At 51.4% G+C, this 26590-nt stretch overlaps 1 protein-coding gene across 1 annotated transcript in view; it reads left to right on the top strand.

The window, feature by feature from the left end:
• The window catches only part of LOC144124712 (insulin-like growth factor-binding protein-related protein 1), a 34392-nt gene extending 26185 nt beyond the window's left edge, over nt 1-8207 (top strand). Inside the window, exons 2-3 of the mRNA XM_077657558.1 lie at nt 4608-4751; nt 7062-8207. Of these exons, the coding sequence (XP_077513684.1) occupies nt 4608-4751; nt 7062-7234 (317 nt within the window). The 3' untranslated portion in view covers nt 7235-8207. The remainder of the gene's footprint in view (nt 1-4607; nt 4752-7061) is intronic.
• The last annotated feature ends 18383 nt before the right edge of the window (nt 8208-26590 follow it).

Here is a 26590-nt window from a genome sequence, read left to right as displayed (position 1 = left end):
TGAAAGGACTTGTCGGTTGTCATCGCCCGTATCTCCTGCTACAGATAAATCTTCTGAGTCTCCGCGCTTCGCCTATTCCGGTTGACTGCCTTGTAACTCCGGTTGTAACCTATAAGTCTCTTGAACCTGAATGCAAGGGGCATACCTAACAGGTTTGCTGACTTTTAATGCGTTAGCATTAGAGCGCCCATTGCCACAAAAAGTGTCGAGCGTTGACGTGTGAAGCCTCGGTTGGCAGGAGGCAAACTGGAAAGAAGGAAATCTCCTTCTCCGCTTTCAGAGGCGAGGATGGAGCGTACGGGCAGAGAAAGAGAGGATGGGAAGTGACGGGGGGCGAGAGGGACACCGCGCTCGTCAATCAGAGTCGAATGGTGGAGAGGGGGTATGACGTGTCATACTGTGATCAGTGGACTGGATCACGCCACCCACTCGACGGTTGCTCCGTTGGGGGGGGGGGGGGGGGGGGGTGCTAACGCTCACTTTTCCGCATAAATCCCATTGATCGTCTGTGAATTTTTTACCTTTAATTTCGGCAAACTCACCGCATATGCGTGTCGCAGAGATTTGCATGATGGCATAGTGGACTCGGAATTCATTCCTCCTGGTTACGTTGCGGTTCGGGCAGATCGACGTAACTCTAAATGCGGAGGCGTTGCTTTTTTTTTTTTTCTGCCATATCTCAAATTTTAGCACTGTTACCACTACAAAATGCAGTCAGGCTGGTTTAAACTTTGTCAGCATAAAACGAATAACGTGATTGGCTTCTTCTATACCGTCCACCCAGTTCCGCCGAGGATAAAATTCAGTCTCTTAGTCGGTATGTATCAACAAGCAGCGACTCAGTGCATGTAAACTTATTGCATAGGCAACTTTAATGCTCCCGGAATTCAGTGGCCTTCATTAACAATTGAAAAAGAAAGTTACATAAATAACAAACTACATAGTTTTTCCTTTTGTTCGACTTCGTCCAATTTTCCAGGAAACGGACAAGATGTAACGCCCTCCTTGATTTATTTGCTTTTTGTTTAGCTCTAACATGTGAACACATCGAATGATTTTCGGGCCATCAAGCCGTTTTCGTCTCCTTGAATTTTTCGGTTACTAAACATAATTTGACTTTTTGAACCCTTCCTGATTTTAATCGCGCTGGCATTTAAATGGCAGATTTTCTGGCTGATGGATTCGAACAGTTTGTTACTCGAAGTTGTACTTGTGAGGTTAACGACTGTGTCAGTTATTTTTAAGGTTTGGTTGGGACGTGTATGCAGCGTTTCAGTCCTCTCAAAACAAAAAAGAAAGATACCAAAATTTCCTGAATGACTCTAGGTATTGCATCTAGCACGGCGTATGCACAGAATGAGGTGTACAAAGCGTTCAAAAAATGAGGAAACCATGGTGCGTTTCATTAAAGCCATAGAGGAACTTCGGTTGAAAATAAACTCAACTAAGGATTTCTTCTTCCGTGTGCAAATGTGCTGAAGACTAACCCGCCTAAATTTTGGTTGTCTGTGTTACTATGTGATAAGGCAGTTACTTCCATGGTGACTATAGATGAATCCACCAACAACCCTGTTTATATTTAAGACGCATTTAAAGACTAGTTATACTCCTTTTTTTTCGCGCTATAACAGCGTCATTCAGTCGGCTGCCATTACTCACACCGACGTAATGAACATTATTAAAATCAGTGAAGAGGTTGTTTTAAACCTGGTGTTGAATATTGACGTCAAGAAGTGTGCAGGACCCGATCCTAACCCGACCTTGTTTCTAGTACGTTATTGATTGCTTGACCAGTCGCTATCTCCCTATTATATTTCATATCATCTCGGGTAAAGTTCCTTCATCCTGCAAAACTAGCTAGTCCTTTACTCAATACTGGTGACAAGGAAATCATATCTAATTATAAACAAATTTCTTTAACGACGCATTCGTGAAATTTTAGAGCACGTTATTTACAAAGACGTTACGGAATACCTTGAGTTGCACAAATTACTAACTAATGGTTCGGTTTGGAGCTACTCGCTATGAGGGACATCGTAGTGGAGAGCTCCAGACAAGTTCGGCCACATGAGTTCCTTTATCGTACCCTGACACCGCAGGGTACACAGACCTCTAGCATTTCGCCTTCATCGAAATGCCACCGTCACAGCAAGGATCGAACCCGATTAGTAATGCTCAGAACGGCTTCAGACGCGGACTCAGCAACTTAAAGCAACTGAATGGATTCGCACGCAATATCTGCTATAACCTCGACACGGGTAACCAAATAGACGGCATCTTCATAGACTTTGCTAAACTATTCGTTACTGTGATTCACTTGAAATTAATGTAAAAACTTAAACGCCATTGTGAATAATCCCCGGCTTGTCAGTTCGACTTGTAGTTTTCTTTCTCATCGTTCTTATTTCGTGTCATGTAACAGCTAATTCCTGTTTTACGGAAGTATCATCAGGAGTGGCAAGGTTCCGTATTGGGCCCATTGCTTTTATCAATTTCTATAAATGACTTGCTCCCTAACGTCACCTCTAATTTAGGCTTAATTTGTATGATGACGACTGGGATTGTGCCGAAAAACTCTGCTTTGATGACCACTTACAGATTCAAAAGTAACTTTCAAAATTTAGTTCGGGGTGCTCTACCAAGCAAATGAAAATTACCATTTGTAAATCTCTTGTTGCGACTTTGACTAATAGCTTGCCGCCTTCTATATTTTTCATTATAAAATTAACACTACCCCACTTGAGAGTAGTAATGAGTTTAAATACCCTGGTATTGTTATCGCGGCTAATATTTCGTGATATAAACATAGACTTATTGACCTCAAATGCACTGAAAAAAATTAGTACATTTGCGTCGTACGTTAACTGAAGCTCCAAGAGCAACAATAAGGATTTATCGTATTACACAGCGTTTTTTTTCTCTAAATTTACAACAGCACTCGGCTCGCCGACGCACTTAATCATTAAACTTCAAGCATTTCATTATTAGCTCGTCCTACCGACTTCCTGTAGATAATTACCTTATTCGCTCTAAACTGCCTACAATAAGCAGCCACTATCACCGAAACATCACCCTTGTACAAAGGGTTTCTTTAGCGTGCAATTGAGCACTGGAATTCGCTACTTTTTCCTGGTTTTATGGGGTTTAGCGTCCCCAAGCGACTCACTCTATGAGGGACGCCGTAGTGAAGGGCTCCGGAAATTTCGACCTCCTGGGGTTCTTTAACGGGCACTGACATCGCACAGTACACTGGCCTTGAACACTTCACCTCTATCTAATTGCGACCGCTGCCACGGCCGGGATCGAACCCGCGTCTTTTTGGTCCGCATCTGAGCACCCTAACCACTGAGCAACCGCCGCGGCCTCGTTACCTGGTGCTCCTCGTGTTCTCCCTCTGAAGTTATATTGAACCACTAATGAAGTGTTTGTTTTTACATGTTACTTGTATTGTTAATTTTGTTTCTGTTGCTTCACATTGTTTATACTTTGTCGTTAGAATTTATCTTTCACACCCACTCCCGCAATAACCTTGTAAAGGGCTGCAGTATGTACAAATGAGTAAATAAATACACAAACGCATTTACGATTCAATATAGCATTCATCGGCATACCTTTTACGGATAAGAAAATATTGCGCAAGCTCAAGAAAGCCCACAACCGCAAGAACCTCGGATGGGTTCCTGCTGCCTTGCTTGGGCGATGCCTTTTTTGTGAGCGTAACAGTAGAATGGCATTTTTCTGGGCCAGTTGGTATGAATCCATGATTTGGGCCAGCATGAACTTTGGGACACAAACGAAGAGAGACACATGGAACAGCAGTGTGTTCCGTGTTCCATGTGTCTCTCTTCGTTTGTGTCCCAAAGTTCATGCTGGCCCAAATCATGGTAACAGTAGACTCTGCGTCTGCGGCTAGCGCTTCTATTAGTAGCGCCGGGACTGATAGCCGGGAAAATTATCGTACAATACTACGCAGAAGAAAGTACTTGCATTGGCAAGGAGTCTGCTTACATAATTTAAGCTTGGTACTCGTGAAAAATTGCTTGGAACCGTTGTGAGACAAGCTGTGTCACGTGCGCATGAAAGGGTGTGCTTTACCTTTGCTGCACGAGAGGTCTTGCAGGCTTCCATCGCCCATAAGACAGAGCCTGCACGTCAGAGCTTGACCGTAATTGCTGGAAAATAAAAGAGGAAGGAAATAACATCGAGTGCGTATGCTGAGGCAAGGTGCGACTGTGTTGTATACCGTAAGGCATGCGTCCTGGCACGCGGCTTTGTACGCACAAATGACAACGAACTGCGGTGACCGCGGGCGCTGCATGCCCGCACTTGCGCTTCATGAAGGCGCCAGTGCGAACACTCTGACGACGGCTACAGCAAAGTGCCTGTGAAAGCTCGTTTAAAGGAGAGGAAAAAACCCGCAGTCATTTGATTGCTTCATCGTTCCATAGCAATGCCACGGCTATAGCCGATATCAGTTGCTTTTGATAGCGTGATAGATTCTACGGAGGCACTGGTTCTGCACGCTTCGCTGTGCAAAGAATGTGGTGGTACAACTCCTTGTCTTGGTTGGCTTCACAACTAACCCTTTTTCCCTTGCAAACCCGCAGCGCCCCGAGTGGTGACCGCTCCGGAGAACACGCGCAACCGGACGGGTGGCCGCGCCGCCATGACCTGCGAGGTGTCCGGCTTCCCGGTGCCCACCATCGAGTGGCGCGTCGACCGCGGGGACGGACCGCTCAAGTCACTGCCCAGTGAGTTCATTACTGTTACAGACACGTATACCAAGGGGAATGCTGCGCCGACAGCCTTTCACGGACACGTGGTTGCCGTCACCGGGGCCAAGGAATATCCTCTGACGGCAACTACGGCGATGCTGTGGTGATTCGATGCTCTGAAAGCGGTGTAGTTCCCCTTTTCATGGGACACTGAAGGAATCTTGTAGGTCCACCCTCACAGCCGGTTCTTTAGTTCCAGCTATGAAACATGAAGAAAATAAAGATGTTTGTCTGTCACATGTGTACGACCACAGCGCTGCTGCAGAAAAGTTCCAGAAGAAGGGAGTGAGATGTGACTTCCTTGCGGGACGCTGCCCGAGAGTGGCTACCCGGGCACTAAAGCGCATATCTAGCTGACAGTTTGATGGGGGATGGTACGCATTATATATCAGATTGTCCCTTTAGGCCACGTGCACAACCCGCCACAAAGATTCAGAGCCTGTTCTCCTAGTAAAGTGCGATGGCCGCGAGTTAGATACGCAGGCGTGGTGCCCGCATATCTCAATGGAAGCTGAACCGGAAAACCAAAAACCTTCAAAAGGTCAGGGTGTGCGTTAAACGCCGAATATGACACTACGTCGGTTCACGAGCTGCGGTACATGACCTTGAAGAATTTGAGGGTGTCTTAATTCGAAGCGTACATTTACGTACAGAGACGAAGACGAAGCCACTGCCAATTTCGGCTGCGCACACGTCTCAACTCTGTGTTGGAGGCTCTGTTTGAGATTAGTGCCAAATTCTTCTGGTGCGGAAGGCACTTGCGCCGTAAATGGCGACCCTGAAGGCGCATTAGCGATTCCCAGCCAATTCCCGTTGATTGGACCGGTCCGCTCACGCCTCGGAAATGCGCAGCACGATGGCTTTCATGATGATGCGAAAGTAGAGGAGCAGTTCTCTGTGTGCTGGTAAGGACCTGGCGCTACACGGAGGCGCTCGCTTCGTCTTCTTGCGACTTGGAAGAGGAGAAGACGAGGAAGAGGAGTGGTGGAAACGAGACTGAGGACATCATCATCAAGGAGAATCGGACGCGCCGATGCGTGTGGACCCTGCGGGCGCAGACAGCGCTAAACTGGAGGAGTTTGTTACTAACAGTCATCGCTGTAATAACTAATACCCTGGTTGCGCTGAGCCAGGAGCGGTCACAGGAGCTTTCGCTTCAGTGAATATTTCCGGCAGATGGGGTGTTTTTCGTATGTCTATCAAAAAAATGGCAGTGACTTACCTCAGCTATGCCAGGAGCGAGAGCTGCACCGTAGCGAGAGCTGCAGTTCCCCCTGGTTAAGCATGTTGTTGAGCTTGTTGTTGCGACTAAAATGTTAAGCATTGGAAAAGTATTCGGTGAAACACATTGTTTACTTATTCAATATCCTGACCCCCTAAGAAAGGAAAATAGTCATCGTCGACAGGCTCGGTAATCTGCTTTTATATGTAGTGTCGATGCACTGGTATAGCTAGCAGCGACATAGGTTTCTTGTGACAGTGTCAGGTGACCTTCAACTGGCATGGGCTAAGGCGCAATCGTCATGCCGTGGTGTGGTACAAAGAGCTTCGATACGAGCGCTTTCATAGCCGTGGCCGTCAATCATTGCTCAAGAACCTGAGCAGGAGCGCACCACGACCGGAGAGGAGTAAAGAGCGCACGGACAGGACGCAAAAAATGGGGCTTACAGAACGGACACTACAAGTGTCCCGTTCCGTACTTCTTGTCCGTGTATTGCTCCTTCGTTCCCAAAACGATGTGACCAACCGCCACAGCCCAACCCACCTCCTACCCGTCATCGTGTTGGCCACGGCGCTCGCCAACTTCAGAGCTACAGAGCAGGCGAGGGTGATTGCTCAACGGGTCGAGGCAGTAGATACTCATCGTGTGTAGCAAAAGCGTGTCCTGACTCGTACTGCATATCGCCTTCTACTGATCCCCCCCCCCCTCCACAACTTAATGCACATGCACTCCTTCCGCACCCGGAACCTCCATGTTCAAGCTCGAGGCTTCCCCAAGATGCCCTCATCGTGGCAGTATCCACAACCGGCACGCCTGCTGGAACTGTTCCCCCGCCCCCCATTCCACATCTTGGCTGATGGAGTAGCTGCCCCCACACCTCACCCGAAGGAGTGAACTTTGCTTTTCAGCGCTTTGATTACCCGCGGCTAAGCGGGTAGTCTGAGCCGAAGGGCGCAAACACCCCGCCTAATGCACCGAACTTATCTTTGACAAAATATGCCCTAGACAGGGAGGAGGCTTGATTCTTTGTAATGAAGCACTGTTTCCCTCGCTCTCTTGCGCAGCGGACAGCTCCCGCATCAACGTGCAGAGCCGCGGCGGACCGGACAGCTTCGAGGTGACCAGCTGGCTGCAGCTGCTCGACCTGAGGCCCGAGGACACGGCCACCTACTGGTGCGTGGGCGCCAACGAGAACGGAGAGGCCTCGGCCGCCGCCAAGCTCAACGTGCTGCCCTAGACCGCCCCTCGTCCTTGTTGTTGACTCCTCCTCCTTGTTGTTGAACGCCATCCATACTTGCATTACACACCCGCGCGTCGTCGTCTCGTTTAATGTGTTCCTTCACTTGGTTTTATATTCTTTTTTTCGTCGTCGTCATACGTGCTAGTGGTTCTTCTTCCGTTTTTCTTCTCGAGAACCGTTCGTGTGCATCGTTTCAACGGCAGCTGATCACGGCTCCTGATGGCCTGCAGAGCCCAGACCAAAGCTCATTACTCAATTTTGTGCACTATTCGTCTCTGTGCCTAAACGAGTGCGTGAAGCGCTCGCTTTTGCAACTCGCAGTCTATTTTGCCTATTTTGCGCTCCGTGAACAGCCTGAGGTCGAGAGGAAGTAAACGATAAAACAACAAAACCATGCAGGGCTATCAAAATACGTGTTTATATATCGCGGATGTACTTAGTAACAATGTGCTCTATGCATCATGGCGGAAGCCATTAAAACTGGGACCGAATAGTGAACAAATAGTCGAAGCACTGGACCAAAAGCAAGAAAAAAAAAAGGAATATGACGAGCATGCCTGCGTATCTGTCGAGGAGCAATTCTAACGCGAAGACGCCGTTTTATCCACAACCATATAACTGCATTTACCAGCGCCAGCGACAAACGTACCAAAAACGTCGCAGCTGAGATTCTAGTCGCGTCCCACTTGACACTGCCAACATGCCTCGCACCATTCCTGCGGGGACGGGGAGGCCGCTACACACGTAGCCTTCTTGAGTCTTCGGTAGATCGCGTGCAAACTCAAAATACGCCTTCAAGGGCAGCCGCATGCTCTGGTGCCAACTGGTGTTCCACTGTTGGCGCGTGCGTTTCTGCACCTAAGTGCTGCCATTTTGCTTGTTTATTTGTTGGAATTGGTGGACGCTTGCGCGGTGTACTTTCGCTTTGTTTTAGAAAAAAATGCTGCAATAAAGTGACGTTTACAAACTTGTCACGTCTATTTCTGTGTGCGACCAAAAGAAGAGTGCTCGGCGAAGATAGCGTGACGTCATCGACATGAACGGTCACGGAGCTTGATATTTTAAATGGAATCTTCAACTTTGAGCCCTTGGCGAGTACACCCGTTCACCGAGTAGAACACAGGTACGAGCCGCATGAATTGGAAAATGTTTTTCAAATTAAGAACGAAATTCAGTTTTAAACCTGCACCGAAATTTTAGAAGCATTACAGTAACCATGACTGGCATGGTAAGCCACTTAAATAAAATGTATGCTTTCGCTGCAGTGTAGTTACTAGGGCTTAACATATTCTCTTCAAATCGGTTTTCATGCAAATGAAGGGTCCTTAACAGGGAGATGGAAGTGACGGGCGGAAGCGGACCGTCGTCTCCCCAACATTTTTTTTTTTTCAGGGCCCTTGCCCCCTGATACGTTTGAAGTCGTTTGAAACGTGTGGAATTGGCTGTGGAGGCCAAGTCCACACATATTTAACAGCCGCCGGTTGGAGGGTGAATAAATAAATTTGGGCTGGTTTGGGCGTGGTAGGTAGCTGTGGCGCTTTAAGTAGTGCGAAAAAAAGCAACTGACCAGGGGCGGATTTATGGTCACTCTTATAGGGGGCGGTCACATTTGAACCTGTATTGCCAGCGCTTATTTTTTCTTTGAAGAATGGGCTTCAGCATGGTTTTGCTGCGTAAACTTCTCGTTTCAAGGGGAAGAGGGGGGGGGGTGGGGCTGTCTTCCCTGAAAATTTGCCCCTGCAACAGACAGCGAGAAGGAACACGCCTCTATATAGCGCCATGTCCTGCCGGTTCTTTCTAGCTGTCGCATTTTTTGGCGCTAGGGCGGCTGAAATTCGCGACACTTGGCGTGTGTTTATAAAGGGGCTGGGCAATGGGCGTCCCTCCCTCTCTGATTTCTGTGGCGGCGCGCCCCGGACAGCGAATTCATTACTGTGACCGTCCTTCGAAAGCAGTCTGAAGATGGCGGACAGACGGCAGGCCAATTGGATCGGCCGCCCCGAGTTGTTTTAGCGATTTAAATATCGCGAAAGTTTGTGGATGACGATTCACATTGTTTTGAGTCCCGGTAGCCGCGGCTGGTGAGCCGGCGGAGCGGGCTGTCGACGTTGCTGGCCAGGCCAGTTGCCGAGAGCGTTCTGGGTTGCGCGAGCCAGGTCGCGCTCCCAACTTCATCTTCACCAGCGCCGCTACAGATGCTCCCCCCCCTCCCCACCCCGTAGCGCGATAAAATAAAAAATAAAAGGGTATGTACAAGTTTCTACATGCTACTGAAGATCAGGTCAGAGTTCGTGAAGACCACCGGGCGGGAAAAGAAAACTCGGGCACTCGAGCCTGGCTGCTTCGCAAAGAGCGATGGGAGCCAAAGGATGATAATGGTGATGCACAAAGCGATGGTAACAGAGTGCTGGTCAAACCGTCAAAGAATCGTGCAGGGCGTCCGGGGTCCAAAGGCGCGGCTCAGGCGGGTGACCCTGGCTGTGTCGCGGCGGCCTAACTTTCGGAGGGCGGCAAGGGACGCGCGGTGGCAGTTGAGGGCAGCTAGGATCGAGTGCTGCGGGCCGTGAGATTCTCGCACTGCCAGCCGCGCGGAGTGGCCCTGTACCCAGGCAGGCGGCTACGGGAGGCGCAGCGAGGTGCGAGGCAGGGGAATGGCTCAACTGGACTGCATGTGATTGGGACATGCGCAATGCCAGCCGAGATGGGCTCGATCGCAGCGGGCCGAGCCGTTCATGGAGGAGGATGCCGGAGAGGTAGCGGCAACCGGAGGCGCCCTCAGTACCGCGACAGCCACCAGGGGAACGTTCGTTGGCCTGGTTAGCCTAGGCATCTTGCTAGACGACGGCTGATGACGTTGCAGCGCGGTTGGAAACTGCACCTGCAGTGGGTGAAAGGCTGTGTGCGGTGGGCTCGCGTTGAACCTGCTTGTGACGACGGCCGAGCCACTGGTGTCAGTCTCCTTTTAAAATGCGAACACCGTTGAGAAGCAGCAAGGGCCCACATCAGTGGCCTGGTTTAACTTGAATGCAGGGGCTGGCAGTGGTGCGGGTTTGTTGTCAGGCAAAGTAGAGCTGGTGACGATCACCACGATAGGTATACTGCTGACACCGGGCTGGCCTTTACGTGCGTCATGGGGCAGTTAGTGCAGTGCGGACCTTTGGAGGGGCTGGGGGTGAGGCTAGCAGGCTTCGGTTTTGCCGAGAGCTCCTTAGCATCAGCTGACCGCGGGATCGACGTTACTGCAGAGGCCTGTGGGGCTGTTGGCTGCTGTGACGAGGCAGACGGGGATGCCGAAAACAGCGACACGCATACTGCTGCAGTGCGCGCCTTGTCGTCAGGAGGCGGTGGCTACAACGGCAGTGAAGGGCGGTGTCTTGAGCTGGTATTGAGCCTACTTCGTGTGTCGTGAAGTGGGACGGCTGGGCCGGAGACGTTGGGCTGGAGTGGCGGGGAGGCGGCCAGGGGCTCCCTAGATGGGCAGGCTTCTGACGAAGGCTGCGTGGGCGAGGCTGGTGCTGGGCCAGCTGCTTGCGGCGGCGAAAGCGGGTCTGCAGCGTCGTAGAGTGGCAGCGGACAGGAGGAGACGCCGAAGTCCGAAGGAGTGGGCGGAGGGAAAGCCGAAGCAGCTCGGTTAGCGAATGCAGCCAGCTAGGGTGGTGAGTCGAGTGGCGCCGGAGCTTCTGAGGCGGGAACAGCTGCGCAGAGAGTCGGCGGGAGCTCCAAGCCAAAATACGCCGTCAGGCCCTTCTTGATACCAGCATAAATGTCTGGGCCAGGAGGTAGCAACCGCAGCTTTGCCAGGAGACTGGGTGGGAGTTCGCGGCTGGCGTGCTGATAGCGCAGCAGCTGGCTGGACACATGGTGGATGTGAAAGTGCGAGTCCAGCAGCGCCAGCCACAAAACGGGGTCCCTGCCATAAAACGCAGGCCGCTGGCGATGCCAACGACACTACAAGTTCAAAGGCGCATGTTCATTTCTCCCTTTCCTCAACTTCTTGGAGAGCGGAAGGGCCTGCTTTCCCGGCTGGAGAGCGGCCAGAATGTACAGCAAAAGCGGACCCGTGTTTCACATTACCCTGCGTGCAACTAGAGGTATTCTTCAGCCAGGAGAGCGGACAAAGAACGGAACTCAGTCAGCCGCTTGGGTCGGAGAGGCCAACTGGAGAAGGCTTCCTGCTTGTTGTTCACTGTGACCGAGTTTAGTCGCGATGGGCAGAAATCCCGCTGGTGCGAGCTTTGATCTATTCTTTCCATGCCTCTCCAACTCTTAGTAAATTTATCTTTCTACTTTTGCTGCTCGCGTCCGCACAGCCCACAGTAATATATATATATATATATATATATATATATATATATATATATATATATATATATATATATATATATATATATATATATTGTGGGGTTGAATTGGGGAGATAAGTACGTTCTCCCCACTCAATCGCGGCTGACACGGTTCAAAGCCGCCCGGACCCCACCCTCTGATCGCGTACGCTACCGAGCGCTCGCCGACCACGGCGGGCCTTGCTCTGGGGGAACAAAGGAACGACACATTGGCTGACACAAATATGCATTTATTGCTACAGAAACAATAACGGCAGCTAGCAACAAAGTACGCTAATGAATCGAGGTCGTCCGACTCACCAGCAAGGTTACGAGCGAGTGTTCGCCCGCGCTAGGGATGCTCCGAAGGCCGGACGGGACGAGTACGGGAGCCTGTCTCCCCGTCGCTTCCTCTCCCCGCCGGCGAAGAGCGGAGCCGCGAGCGACACGTCCGCCCGCGCCGACGATCCCAGCCGAAGCCCCCCTCTCCCGCGCGCGGGCTTTGGCAGTCTCCCGCGCAGCGATGCTGGCGCCCTCTCTTGCCAGTTAATGTAACTGACAAGGGAATGCGCTCAGCCTCAAGGTGAGACTGCCGCTGCACGGTGCCTCGCGGGAAAGCAAACTCAGGGGGCTGCAGGGCAGCTAGGTCCCCACAATATATATATATATATATATATATATATATATATATAGAGAGAGAGAGAGAGAGAGGTCGCTGCTTCTCAACGTGTCTCTAGATCAGAGAGCCCTTGCAGGACTACCACCACTGCATGGCCACCATAAAGGCGACCTTTTATTACCTGGCGCAGTCGATCTTGAAGAAAAGTCTCAGGAGTCAAAAGCGGCGTTTACGCGTCGTGTGAACTTTGTGTTGTATCGCACTCATGTAAACGGGGATCAAGCGTAAGTGGGGCCAGTGGAAGCTGGAGGTGCAAGGGAAGGGACAGCAAATATTTCCACTACATACAATGTGGTGGTGAATGGGCGGGTGGGAGTTGCTAGCGCATTCCCAGGACATCTGGTATGTGGTCAAGGGTGATACGCAGAAGTTAGAGAGCGAGTTAGTGGGGTGGTTGGGCATGTCGCGCGTTCCGGGTGGTGGAAACAAATCTTTAGTTACCGCTACAAGGCCGCTTCCTCTCGAAGAATTAAGGTGTAGGGTAAGCTCGTCGTGTGGCGGTCCTCGCGCCGCCCGCTTGAGCATCCCTAGCAAAAGTGTGTGCTCAGCTCCTGCCTCGCGTTCCGGCTAGGCCCTTAACCGTTCCCGAGGAATCAAGCGTTTAAACGAAATCTTAATCTCCTTACATACACAGCGGTTTTCGGCTCCAGTCGATACTACTCAGAAACTGCAGCGCTCTAAAAAAGATAAAAAAAATGACCAAATTAACCCATATTAAAGGCTTAATCAACAAAACACATCGATATTAAGCACATGTGTCGCACGTGCATATTTCGTCGAATGCAAAATTTGCGTGCCGCGAAGGTGCGCGACACGTGGGAACAGCATGACACCAAACGCGCGCAAAGGCCAAGGCTGGTCTTGTCTGAATCACGAGGCGGCAGAGCCCTGGACAGTCGCGAACCGCCGGCAGCATGGCAAGAATTTCTTTTATTTTTCTTAGTCCCCGCCATAGCTTTAGCATGGTCTGCATGGCATTGAACGTGCGGCAAGGCCACCACCGCTGGTCATGTGCGGATCACGAGTGCGGGCAGTGTGACATATCAAACACACGCCCAAGGCCACAACAGTTGGCCACGTGCAGATCACGTGCTGACAGCATGCTGGGAAGGTGCGGACCACGTGAAAACAGCATGGCACCGAACGCTCGCAAAGGCGACGGCTGTCGTTGTCTGAATCGCGGGGCGGCAGTCCTAGGCAGCTGCGGAACGCCGACAGCATTGCCAAGATAGCATGTGTGGAACGCGTGGCAACAGCATGCTGGAAAATTTAGGGCCATTGGGGGACAGCCTGGCACCGAACACGCGCCAAGGACGTAACAGTTGGCCCATGTGCGGACAGCGTGCCGGAAAGGTGCGGAGCACTTTGAAATTAACGTGGCACCGAACGACGTAAAGACGATGGGTGGTCTTGCGGATCACGAGGCGGCAGCGTGCTAAGCAGGTGCGGACCACAAACAGCGTGACATCGAACGCGCGCCAAGTAGGCGACGGCTACACATCTTGCTGGGATTCAGATAGCGTGGTGGGGCTTGAGAAGGGACGAGTATGCCGGAGAAGTGGTTAGGATGAGGATATACAATAAAACTTTATACAAGCTATTTACATGATGGTTAGATTACAAGTCAAAATGAGAGGAGCGAGATGAGGGAGGCAAGAGAGCCATGGGAGCAACTTTTGAGCGCACGCACAGCTCCTCCTTTTAAACCCTGCAGCCCCTAGATAGTGACAGCAATTTCTTCACCAGTGACCAATGGGGCTGGACGCACGCGTCTGGGGAGGGGGGTGGGGCGCGGTCGTCCACAGCAGGCTGCGTCCTTTCACAGCAGTTTCGGTAGTGATGGCGATGGGGTCACCATGATGCAGCACTTCGCGCTGCGACGGAAATTCACATCCATGTCAAGCAGTGCCGCTGGAATCGGGCGATGCCCGGGTCAGCTTGGAGCACCCTTTCCAGGAAGATGGCCTGCCCCCGAGGATGCCGTCATGTCCTCTCTGAAACGATGCGTGGGAAAGAATTGCTTCCAAGAGTCCCAGTCAGTCGTAAAACTTTATTATCGGTACTGGGAGTCATGAGTTCTGTCGAACCCATCAGATGGCTCTCAGTCGGTGCTGAAGGCGATCTCTTGGCATCTCGCTGTGACCTGAACTTGTACTTCCAGATCAAAGCTGGCCAGCAGGGTCTCCCACTTTTGCGAGCCTACAAGCCACTAGAGTTCTTCGGGCGGTGGGTCTGCGGGGCGCTCCCAAAAATCTCCTACCGCCGCCGGTGCCAGTAGAGGGAAGATGATGACCTTTGCCTTCCTGCGGTGTCGTCTGGCTGTCGCAGTCTCACGCGACTGTCGAGCCCTGCTGGAGTAGCTTGCTGGCGAGAAAGGCTATGGAATCCTGCTTCCCGTAACAAAAATGGAGACGCTGCCGCAGCCGCCGTCCTCTGTCTGGACATGGCGTCGTACCGTCTCGTTGGTTGACGGCACTCTAAGCTCTCAGTTCTCCTGCGGTCCAGCCGGCGCTACTCGAAGGACGATCACAAAAAGCAGTCTTTCCAGGAGCCCTCGCACAATAATGCCCTGATCACGCAGCGACAGTGTGCCGAACAGGTGCGGGGCCGGTTTAACAGCGTGGCACAGAACGCTCACCAAGGACATCAAAGCTGGCCATGTGCGATAACGCGGCGACAGCATGCTGGATAGGTGATGGCCATGTGCCAATAGCGTGACACCGAAAACGCGTCAAGGACGCAACAGTTGGCCATGTGCGGATCATGTGTGAGAGCATGTTGGAAAGGTGCGGACCTCGTGCCAATAGTGCGACACTCCACGCGCGCTAAGAAAGCGACGACATCCTTCTCCCACCCACCAGCAGGGCGGTGCCGTGTTTCGATGAAGGCTAAAAAAAAAAGGCGCCCGTGTGCTGAAATTATTCCGGAGCCCTTCACTATGGCGCCTCTCTCTTTCTCTCTCACCTTCCTCCACTCCTCACGGTGTGGTTGAGGTGTCCATTAAAAAGTGAGAGTTACTGCTCTTTATCAAGTTGTTTTCCTGATAACAAATCCCGGCCGCGGTGGTCGCCTTTCGACGAATGCGAAAATGCAGGTAGTGTCCATTACCATGCGGAATTTGATTTCACATGTACGATATGCACCACTTATGGGCGTGCGTGGTGCAGCTGCAGTGCTGTCGCTCCTTCGGGAACGAGTCCGAACGACTACGTAGTCCAGTTCACCTATGCGTCCAAGTATGTTGGAATGTCCGAAATAGTGTCGTAACAGTTTTTCACTAAGTCCACTGGTGTCCACACCTTGACTGCCACCTGCCTTGAAAGTACTTTGCATCGCGTCGCCATAGTTATAGAGCCAGGCGTCGGTGCGTTGATGGTCTTTGATCCGTAGCCTGCAAAGCCGTCGGGCTGCTTCTGAACTCTGAATGTAGGCGTCGACGTCGAGGTTGCCGTCTTCGGTGACGTTTGGAAACATGGCGTTGTGCGTGGTCGTTGCCCCCCTGCCGTCCTGAAAGGCGCCAACTGGGTTCGACAAGGTAAGATGTTGGGCGAGTTGATGACGATATTCCATGACTGCAGCGCGACGAGCGCAGTGTTGTGTCCCAGCCTATTTCCTTCTTCTAGACGGAGTCTGCTGTAGTCTCTGCAACTGGGCGACGTGTTGTGCCTCTCTCAGTTCTTCAAAGTTGTTATGGAGTCCTAGTGCTAAAAGCTTCTCTGTGGATGTGCATTGCGGTAGATTGAGTGCTGTTTTGTATGCTTTGCCTATAATCGCATCAATCTGTTTGATTTCGCTTTTGATTTGGTTGTAGTATGGAAGACTGTAGGTGACTCGGCTGATCACCAGGCTCCTTACCAGCTTTAGCATGTCTTCTTCTCGCATGCCCGAGCGTTTATGGGAGACGCGCGTGATCATGCGGGCAACTTGTAGGGTGGAAGCTTTGAGTAGAGCAAGTGCATGTGTACACCGTTGGTTGGATTGTATCCACATGCCCAAGATTCTTATGAGTGTTTTCTCTGGTATGGGTTTTCCCTCTAGGTAGACGTTGAGCCTAAGCTCCTGCAGAAGTTGGGGTGCAACGAACAAATACAAAAAATCCAGCGAACCGCGACTATCCCGGACGGCATACGGGGCACAATTAGAGTGACCCCCATCCCCAAGAACATGGGTCCCAAACATACACGAAGAACGCAGAAAGGCGAGAGCCGAGTACATTCAAAAATCACTAGCCCGCCAAACAACAACGGTGTATGTGGACGCAGTCACCTACCCCAGAAGGACGGGACAAAACAACCCCAACGCGGTAGCGGCTGTGATAAACTCGGACATGCGGGAAATCATCAGCGCGTCGCTACGGGACTGCAAGGTAGTCGAGGCTGAAGAAGTGGCCGTCGCTCTAGCGGCAGCGGAGGGCTACCGGACTAAGCGATCCTTAACAATACTAACCGACTCTCAAACGGCATGCCGAAACTTCATGTTAGGCAGAATAGGTCACTGAGCGCTCCGCATACTCCGCTCTGGGGACCGGCCTAAACAAAGCACAGAAGTAGAACCAATAAAACATACGATAGTATGGACGCCGGGACACGCGGGAGTGGAAGGCAACCAAGCGGTCGACAGGGTAGCTCGAGGGTACACTTTTTACCGAGCTCCCCCCGCAAGCGACCTCGAGGAAGCCGAACCTGTCCCTAGAGATTACTCGGCAATCTTAAACCACTACAAGGGCTGCAGGAAACGGTACCCCCACCACATAAATCTCTCTCCAGGGAAGACGCCGTCGCCTGGAGGCTGCTACAGACGGGCTCATACCCGAATCTAAATACACTCAACAAAATACAACCCACACAATACACAGACAAATGCCCATAGTGCCATGAAACACCCACGCTCTATCACATAACGTGGGCCAAACCCAAGTGCGGAGCAATGGGAAGGAATGCTCTCCAGCGACCGTCAGGACGTCCAACTTGGGCTGATCCGGCGAGCACAGCTGGCAGCGGCATCCAGCGGAGCCCTGGACTAGGGGCAGACGACCATTGCTAAGAAGACGGACGGCACACCTGACTCCGCCAAATTGCTCACCTACTCTCTAGAGCTCAATAAACGTTTTCCTTCCTTCCTTCCTTCCTTCTTCTATGCCCCGTTCGTCGCACTGCAGCGCGACGAGCGCTGTGTTGTGTCCCAGCGTATTTCCTTCTTCTATGTCCCGTTCGTCGCGCTGCAGTCATGGAATGTCATCTGAGTGATCTCCTGCATTGCAGTGTTATAGGCGAAGACGATGTAAGGTAATATGGTGTCCCAAGTCTTGTGTTCGGCGTCGACCTACATGGCAACCAAGTCTGCTATGGTCTTGTTCAAGCACTCCGCAAGACCATTTGACTGCGGATGGTACGTGGTTATACTCTGGTGGCTTGCCTGAGGTAGCGCAGGATGGCTTGCGTCAGCTCTGCCGTGAATACTGTTCCGTTGCACGTGTTGAGCACATCGGGGGCGCCGTGTCATATCAGGATGCATTCCACGAAAAATTTCGCGACTTGTTCAGCTGTGCCGTTGATAGGTTTTTTGGTTAGGAGTAGCGGGTGAGGTTGTCGGTTGCCACTGTTACATTTGTATCCAGACGTCGACGTCGGGGACAGACCGATGATGATGATGACGATGTAAACTCTTTTATTGACTTCACTGTCCTTCGAGGGTGGGGCCCTTAGTCCGGGACTCTATTGGCCATCGCCGTCGCGGTGGCCCTTTCTGCCAGCCAGGTGGCACTCAGGGTCATCGCTGAGCAGGTGGCCGCCCACTGTTCTTGGGGAGGGTTGGGACAGCTACCTCCTCACGGTGGGAACACTGCGGGCAGAACAGTGTTGGATAGCACTGGTGTAATCTAGCTGGTGAGGGAAAATGTTAGTCTATCACTATGAGTTGTTTCGTTGTGTTTAGCAAGATGTTTATGTGAGTGGACTGTAGGAAATATAGTCCATAGTGAACTAGGATCTTGGAGTGTGATGTTATGGAGGACATGTAAAGCTCGCCAGAGTTTATGCTCACAGTTTTCACCCGTGGGGCAAGATATGGGGTCACTCTGCGTCTAGCCGGTCGGGAATTAAGGCGAGCTTCCGTGCCAGCTACACGCAGGCGTTACTCGTACGCGGCACGTTTCCCCAACCCGTGGCGCAGAGTCGCAGCCACGGCAGATCCGTACGAAATAGGCAACGGCAGGGCTCGCTAGGAAATAGTTTACTGTCCTAACGCGAGGAAAAGCATACTGCGGAAGAATGTTCTATCCGAAAAATAGGCGTTCAGTAGCTCACCAATTCGTTGTTGTCGACCGGCGCTGGGCTCGGGGGTCGGCGGGCAGCAAAGGGGTCCCTCGGGGCAGTCATGTGGGGCCCGCAGCCAGAGAGCATTTCCCTGCTGCGAGCGGGGAGTGGGCAGCGGCGGTGCTTGTCGCTATAATACTCTATAATTTCTTTAAAGCGCAGCAAGGGCTGCGGCTGCTCTGGCCCAGCGGGGCTGAGGCTAGGTACACGGGAAACAATCGCTCGGGCAGCCGCGTCGGCGGCCTCATTCCCTCCTAGTCCTTTATGGCCAGGCGTCCGCACCATACGTTTTGGTAAGGGATCTGTGTCCCGGATGCAGGTGCGCAATATTTTGTAGACTATAGAGGGGAAATTTCTCCAGCTAGGTAGCTCTCGCAGGCCCTGCGTGCGTCTGTGATAGTGACCCTCGACTTGTAATCAGAGTCGACCAGCGCAACAGCGACTTCGCCAGCTTGTGTTGCATTGGGTGCTCGATAGGAGAGTCCGTCCACCTGTTTGCTGATGTATAACAGCCGACGTGTAGAAACCTCCCTTAACGGGGTCAGCAAAATCTATGTAGCATACGCCTGGGTTAGAACCATATCGGATTTGCAGCGCCCGAACGCGCGCTTCACGTCTTCCATCGTGTGTGTCCCAGGTCATATTGCGAGGGAGTGGTTGAACCCAGAGCTTGCGGCGCCACATCTCAGGGACTTTGCCTATCTGCACCATTATACATTCGTGTTGGATATGCAGGTGTTCGAGCAGACGACGACCTGACGCCGTCTGTGCAAGCCGTGTGAAGAGGTTCACGAGATGCGCCTCCCTCAGCTCCTGGAAGGGGTTGGCTGGCAGCTATCCTCAGGTTAGATGTAGCTACAGTAAAGCTAAGTGCTCGCTTTACGGACTTTCGTATGACCGCATCTATACGGCTCTCATCCTCTTTTATGAGGGGGAGGTAAGGGGCGGAGTAGAGGACTCTGCAGGCGACGAAACCGTGGGCGAGCTGAAGCGCGTCCTTGCCTCGCAACCCCGTGCGTTTGTTGGATACGCGGAGTATCATCCGCCCCGCTTTTTCGCCTACCTTGCGCAGTTTGGCAAGGGAGGAATCAATTTTGAGCCGCTTGTGTACAAGCAGCCCGAGCATTCTAAGTTCCTATACCTCCCGGATGGGCCCGCCAAGGAGGCTGTGAAAGTTTGTGTTGTCTTTGGGGTTGGCCCGAATGTTAGGAATTCTGACTTCGCGGGGACACATTAGAGACCACACTTCGATGCATAGGCGTCGACTGTGGAGGCAGCCTGTTGTAAGGGGGCTTCCATTTCTGCAACGTTACCCTGAGTGGTCCATAATGTACGTGGCATCATCGGCACACAGCGCATTCCGGATACCCTCCACCCGAGTCAACTCTCGTGGGAGATACACCATAGCCAAGTTGAACAGGAGGGGTGGTAACACTTCCCTTGATGAGTACCCCTCGTTCCCACTGTGTATGAGCCGTATTCCTCGTTCTCAGTGCGGAGAAGGGCCATCCTATGATAGAAGAAATCCCTAATGCAGAACGCCTTACTGCCGCTTAGATTGAACAGGACAGAGTGAAATAACTAGAAGAATGAGAATGGGATGCAGCGCATTTGACAGGTTCTCGCAGATCATGAATCACAGTTTACCAATATCCCTTAAAAGAAAAGTATATAACAGCTGTATTTTAACTGCACTTATCTACGGGTGGAAACGTGGAGGCTAATGAAAAAGATAAGCAGCAAGCTATGGAAAAAAATTGGCAGTGGCATATAGGATATACACACCAGGATATACGTAGCGAGAGGTACGTTTCCCTGGCTGAGCTTGTTGTGGTCACTGCATGTTTACAAATGAGAGACATTGGGTAAACGCAACTTTTATTCATTTTGCTTGACAGACGAATACTGCCCGATGACCTGTGAAGTAGCATGCAGCGGCGTCAATTTTGTCGATACAGTATTTCGATTTGCTAGAGCCTCTTTAGTATACAAGCTCCATAGTAGTTCCCCATTGTGTAGTCTGGACGTGAGGGTCGGAAGCTAAAGTCAAACTTTTCTTTCATACACTGACTATGAGAGTCCTGTTTCCTGTTGAAATCCCCCACAGTAACACACAACAGTGAAACCGCAACCACATCAATCGTCTGCTTGACAGATGTTCCCTATGCCACGTAGACTCCTTGGACGATAATGCCGCTTTCCAGAAGCCGAACACAGCAGCCGTCACCATTATTCACCGCGACCGAAGGGAGAATTATATATCTGACAGCGGTGATACCTAGTTTCACGTACACACAGACTCCAGCGTTCTTATTTCGTTCAAGCCAACTGCCAGGCGACAACCTCAGGATCGGAAGAGTTATTCTTTTCTTGTCTATACCACCGTTTAGCAGCGGCTGGACTCTGTTCTGCATGCATGTCAGACGTGATACAGACGCCCACTACATCTCCGTCTTTTATACGCAATCCTGCGCATGCGACGCGGGGTTCGGGTGATAGAGCGGCGTGCGGCGACGAAGAACGCGGCGCAGCTGTGGGGCCACTCTGGTTACCATGGTATCGGCGCATGCGCACAACTTCTCATCCGCGTGACCTCACGCTTTGCTCTGACGGTGCTCTGCGCATGCGCACAACTTTCCTCTCCCATGTACCGCGAATTGCTCGACCGGTAGCCCAGTGTAGCTCTCGCTACAATAATGGGTGTAACGTTAAGAGACCGGAAGCAGGCAAAGCGGGTTAATGACATCCTAGTCGAAATCAAGAGGAAGAAATGGGCTTCGGCAGGGCACGTACTGCGATGGCAAGATAACCCATGGCCGTTAGGGTAACGGATTGGATTCCAACAGAATGCAATCGCAGTAGGCGGAGGAAGAAAGGCGGGCAGATGAGATTAAGAAGTTTGCAGGGATAGGGTGGGCGCAGCTGGCACAGTATCGGGTTAATTGGAGAGACATGGTTGAGGCCTTTGTCCTGCAGTAGGTGTAGTCAGACTGACAGTTGTATCATGCCTAAGTTTGTTTCGTTTTCTCTACGGCCTGTACTATCATCCTCAGCCCTTCTATCTCTTCTCGGGAAAACACACCACCCACACTCTCTGCTTGAAATAAAGTCTACCCTGAACTGCACTCTGAAACTTTTCGTTTCCTCCGGCTAGATACAGAACACCACAGAAGGGCGACGAGGACTCCAACGTAGTTCGCGTTCCGAGATCCGTGCGTTCGGAATTCTAGTTCACTTTAGTTCGGAATCATGTCTGTCGGAGCGTTTCCGCCGCCCCCACCATTCCTGCCTACGCCAGGCGAACCTGCAGCACTCTGGCAGCAATGGAAGCCGGCCTTCCTGAACTTTTTCGAAGCGACGAGCTACAGCCCCAGCGTCGCAAGGTAATACTTTCAACTAGCTTGGTGTCGAACGCCAACGTGTGCACGACAGCCTTGCTGCATCACGGAGCACCGCCGATCCTCGGGCAAGCGTCACGTCAAGTGCTGGCGAAGCCCCCTTCATTGCTGCTGTCGCCACATGGAACGCTCACTTCACAACAGCGACAAATGGCCTGGTGGAACGCCTCCGGTTCCGCCAGAGCAGACAGCTACCCGGTGAGACTTTTCATGTTTACGTAAATGGTCTTCGAGAATTTTCCTTTACATGCAATTTCGCAACTGCAACTGACAGCATGATCCGTGACCAGCTAGAGGGAACAACTTCACAAAAGATACGAGGACGCCTACTTATACGAGGGTTCCTCTCTCAATCTGTCTTCAATGCACTGTAGACATTGCAAAGCAGATCGAATAAGCAGAAAAGCGATTGGAAGAATGCACTGTCAGCTCTTCAGCGAACCGCGTTCAAGTAACGAAAACAGTGGCACTCAGCTCCTCCCGCGGGACCTCCTACCGCTGTGGTTCAGTGTCACACCTCGCAAATTTCTCTGCGTGTCAAGAAAAAATCAAAACACTGCCGCAAGTGTGGAAACATTGGACATTATGGAAGCGTCTGCAAGTCAAAGAAAAAGAAAACTGTGGAAAGAACAGCGCCGTGTCAAAAAGCTGAGAAGGCCAACGCCATCACAATCTTAAATGTCGGCGATCAGGACAGCTCACCGAAAGAAATTCGTGCCACGGTTACGATAGGACAAATACCTTTTTCTCTAATTGTTGACACTGGTACTATAGTCTCTGCGCTGAGCGAGGAACATTACCGCCGATTTTTCGCGGATATTTATACGCTGTGCACGTCTGCTGTCACATCACAACGGAAAGCACGTGTTTGCTAGGGCTTGACGCCGTCCGCAGCCGGGCATAAATATTCTTAGTTCAACGTCGAGCTACCGCAACATCAAGCGCGCAGACTTCCCCCCCCTCCCCCCAGTCTCGCTCCCCCCTGAGCTGGAGGATCAGTTTTCGCACCTCTTCACGACGAACCTCGGGCTCGTTAGAAGCTTGTGTACCCCGTTCACCGTCACTCGTCCGCGCCGCCGGTTTCTGCTAAACTACGGCGCCTGCCCCCGACTATGCAAGGGGCGGATGAGCTAGCTGCACCGTCTGCACTCGCAGGGGTAATTGGTCTCTCCCACAGTAGTCGTGAGAAAGGTGGTTCGCTGTGGTTGTGTGTGGACCTCCACGAGGCCAACAGAGCTGTCATCTCCGAACCATTTCCTCTCCCCTACACGGAAGAACTCCTACATCGACTCGCCGGTGTGAAGTATTTTTCAAAACTTGACTCTGCGTACCACCAAGTTGAACTTACACCGGAGAGTAGCGTCTTAACAGCCTTTATTACCCACGATGGGTTGTTTTGCTCCAAAAGAATAGGCTTTGGTCTGGCCTCTGCTCCTGCGGCTTTTTAAAGAACGATGCAGCTGTTACTGAAAGACTGCAAAGGTGTACTATGTTACACTGATGATATCATAATCATCTGGGGCAAGACACGTGAGCAGCACAGTGAAAGTTTGAAACAGGTCCTAAACTCTATCAGCCCTTAAGGATTGAAGATAAGTGCATTTTTGCTGTTCCTGAACTGCACTTTCTGGGACATCGTTAGCGGGAAAGGTTTGCCTCCATTGACATCCAAAGTAGACGTTTCAAAGTACATCCAAAGTACAGGCGCCTGCCCCTAATGTTCTTACTACCGTGCATTTGTTCCTGGGACATGGAGGGCACTGCTCCCTTTATACAGGTGTCCCAGCTAAAGGTAACCAAGCTTTTTAAAAACACGGAATGTCCTAGCCGCATGAGACCAACTGAGGGTTGTATAGAGTCGCGTGACCTAGTCTGCAGTATTTTTTCTTTGTTCAAAGTTCTTTCTTTCTTCTTTATTCAAAGAGACCACAAATGGCACTCTTCAATCGGCGAGCATACGACGGCGCGCGCTACTCTGGTGCCGCGGGTCGCCGCCGCGCAACCTGCCATGGCGGCCGAGAATTTGCCTTCATGCTACCCGCGGCCGTACCCTTCTTCTCCACTTTCCTCCTCGCGCTCTCTTCGCTATCACCGTCCTTAATCCTCCGCGCTCGGTTACGCAAAAAAAAAAAAACTCACCAAGACCAGTACCCCCCCCCTCCCCCCTTCATAGCAACAACCACCACCACCCACCAAAAGACGCGGTGAGGCACGCCGCTCAACCTGAGAACGTATGCACCGATATGCGTAGCAGTGTCCTTCCAAACCGTGCAAAAATGAGAGGCGCGAGTTTTTACCGCCATGGACCTGCATCATGTGCACGAAACCTGAATGCTCTAGTAACAAGCGCAGCGTCGCAACCAAGAACGCGCATGAATGGGTGATGCTCGTGTTTCTGTCTTGGGAGGGATACGAGTGCTTCAAAATGCGAAAAATGTTACGGCACGGACACTAAAGGGCTACAAGCGATTTTCATGAAATATAGGTGGCGCCGCTGTTGGACCAACATGGCAACCTTAAAGAGGACTTCGTCTGTGGTCAGCCTGGGTGCATTAGCAAATTTCCTTGATTGCACGATTGAGACACGATTTTTCGTTGAAGTAAAGCGGCTAGTTTTAGTTAAACACTTTGTATTAGTCAGAGTAAAGCCCAGAACAGATGACAAGCTGGAGATCGTCGGTTTATGTTGGCAAACGTCCGCCATGCAAGTGGAACCGCGCACGATCGTCACCCGCCTCCAAGTTCTTATGCGGCGAAGCAGAAAAATGCCAGCACGTTTCGGTTTTACTGGTACATTGCAGGTCAGCAAGGCTTTGCTAAATCATTGCATAACGCTGGAAACTGAAACGGTTTGCAATGGTTTCGCTTTCGACCGTCGTGTGCTTTGATTCGGCTCGCTGAAACCCGGTAGCGTTTATGTGTGGTCATTTCAGTCGAGCAAGCGACGTTGCCCTGTATGTAAGTGCATTTAGAGCACTGGAGCGGCGTGCTGCGGAAAATAATCGTAGCGCGCAGTTGCTATGTTAACTTGCTTTTAATTCTATGCAGCTTCGCTTCGGCCTCTTCGCTTTGAGGTTTCTGGACTGTGAACACGAGTGCTTAGCATGAAGAGACACAATTGCGAAAGTATAAAACGCAGAGACGAAAAAATATGATGCGGGCGCTTTAATTACGATGAAACACTATTTTGCGTGCATTACGGTTGCATTGCGGCAGCAGTTAGAAAGACCAGCCACGATTATCGCCCTAGCCGTTCAATTACAACCAAAGAAAGCTATAATGGCACCGAGTCCTCGCCTGTAAGTCGTCTCCCCGAATACGCCGTGAACACACGACTATCGACGCTGTGCCTGGTTTGCCCAATCCACAATTTCTACACCCAAAGCTGCCTTCCCTTCGGACTGTCAGCAACGGTTAAGCAATGAAATTATACGCACGCATCCGAAACATTCGAAAATGCTTGCTGCGCCAATCTGCAGGGCGAGTTCTCCGTAGACGGCGTCGCAGTGCGGCCGCAGAGTGTGCGACTACAAGTAACGAAAATCGCCAATAATTTTGTAGGAAAGGCATGAAAACACTGCCTGATGCGCCGATGAAGCGCTCGCTATAAGGAGGAGCCTTACAAACAAATGCATCTGCGCGCTGCCGATCCTTCTTAGACTAGTTCGCGGCACCGCCGCAGCGTGGCGCCGATTTTGTGAAAATCGCAATGCTTCCTTCCGTGCTTACTTCTTTCAAATGATGCGTTAGACATTACAATACATGGACCACCGCGTGGTATTCGCCTACGTCCGCTAAATAATTCATAATTGAATTTCTTCTTGACGCTGTTTCGGTTTCAACAACCGAACGATTGCTGTGACGTGCAGGTCCCGCGAGACAAAAAAAAAAAAAAAAGAAACGGCGATATAGCAACTTTACCCTACATGCTCTGGGACTGTAGCAAAAACCCTGACGGTGCTAACTCCGGAACCCTCCCGCCGCGGTGGGCCGCTGCCTTGCGCAGCCCGTCTTGGTGACCAACTCTGGGCCGTCCAGCAGGCCCGCGAGGCGACGGCGAGGCAACACCTCTACGTCCCCACGTGGGAGACCTAAGGCCCCGTCGGCGAAAGCTCTGCAGGACTTTTGAATACAGTTGTTACCAACCAAATAACTGCTGATACATCGTTTGTTGTCATTCCAGCTCTTGAAGTAGGCTAGTTTAGATGTTTTGTGCCTCACGTTGACCCAAGTGTGAACTACACGTCACAGCCATTGTACGGTTGATGAAATCGGAACAGCATGACAGATGAAATTCAATCAAATTATTTAGCGAATAGCGTAGGCAAATACCACGCATGGTGGTCCATGTTCTCTAATATCTAATGCATAATTTGGAAGAAAACACGCAATGAAAATTAGTATTCATCCTCGACTCGTGCACGTTTGTGGCTCTGATCTCCCGCATTACGTGCGTTCAAAGCCTCAGGCGGTTGGCGGCGCCTGCGACCCTCCCTCTCTTTATGAAACGAAGTTAGCACGCGGTGGTAGAGTGACTGCAGGCTCTCAATATTTACGGCGTGGTCACTTAGTGTGGCAGCTTCGCTAAACCGCCGCAGTGCCGTCAGCGCACACAGCTGGCCAGCGGGCCGGCTAAAACG

Source organism: Amblyomma americanum, chromosome 3 (assembly GCF_052857255.1).
Source record: "Amblyomma americanum isolate KBUSLIRL-KWMA chromosome 3, ASM5285725v1, whole genome shotgun sequence".
Taxonomy (NCBI): Eukaryota; Metazoa; Arthropoda; class Arachnida; order Ixodida; family Ixodidae; genus Amblyomma; species Amblyomma americanum.
The sequence above is the reverse complement of the archived record's forward strand: the minus strand, read 5'-3'. Positions and strand labels throughout refer to the sequence as shown.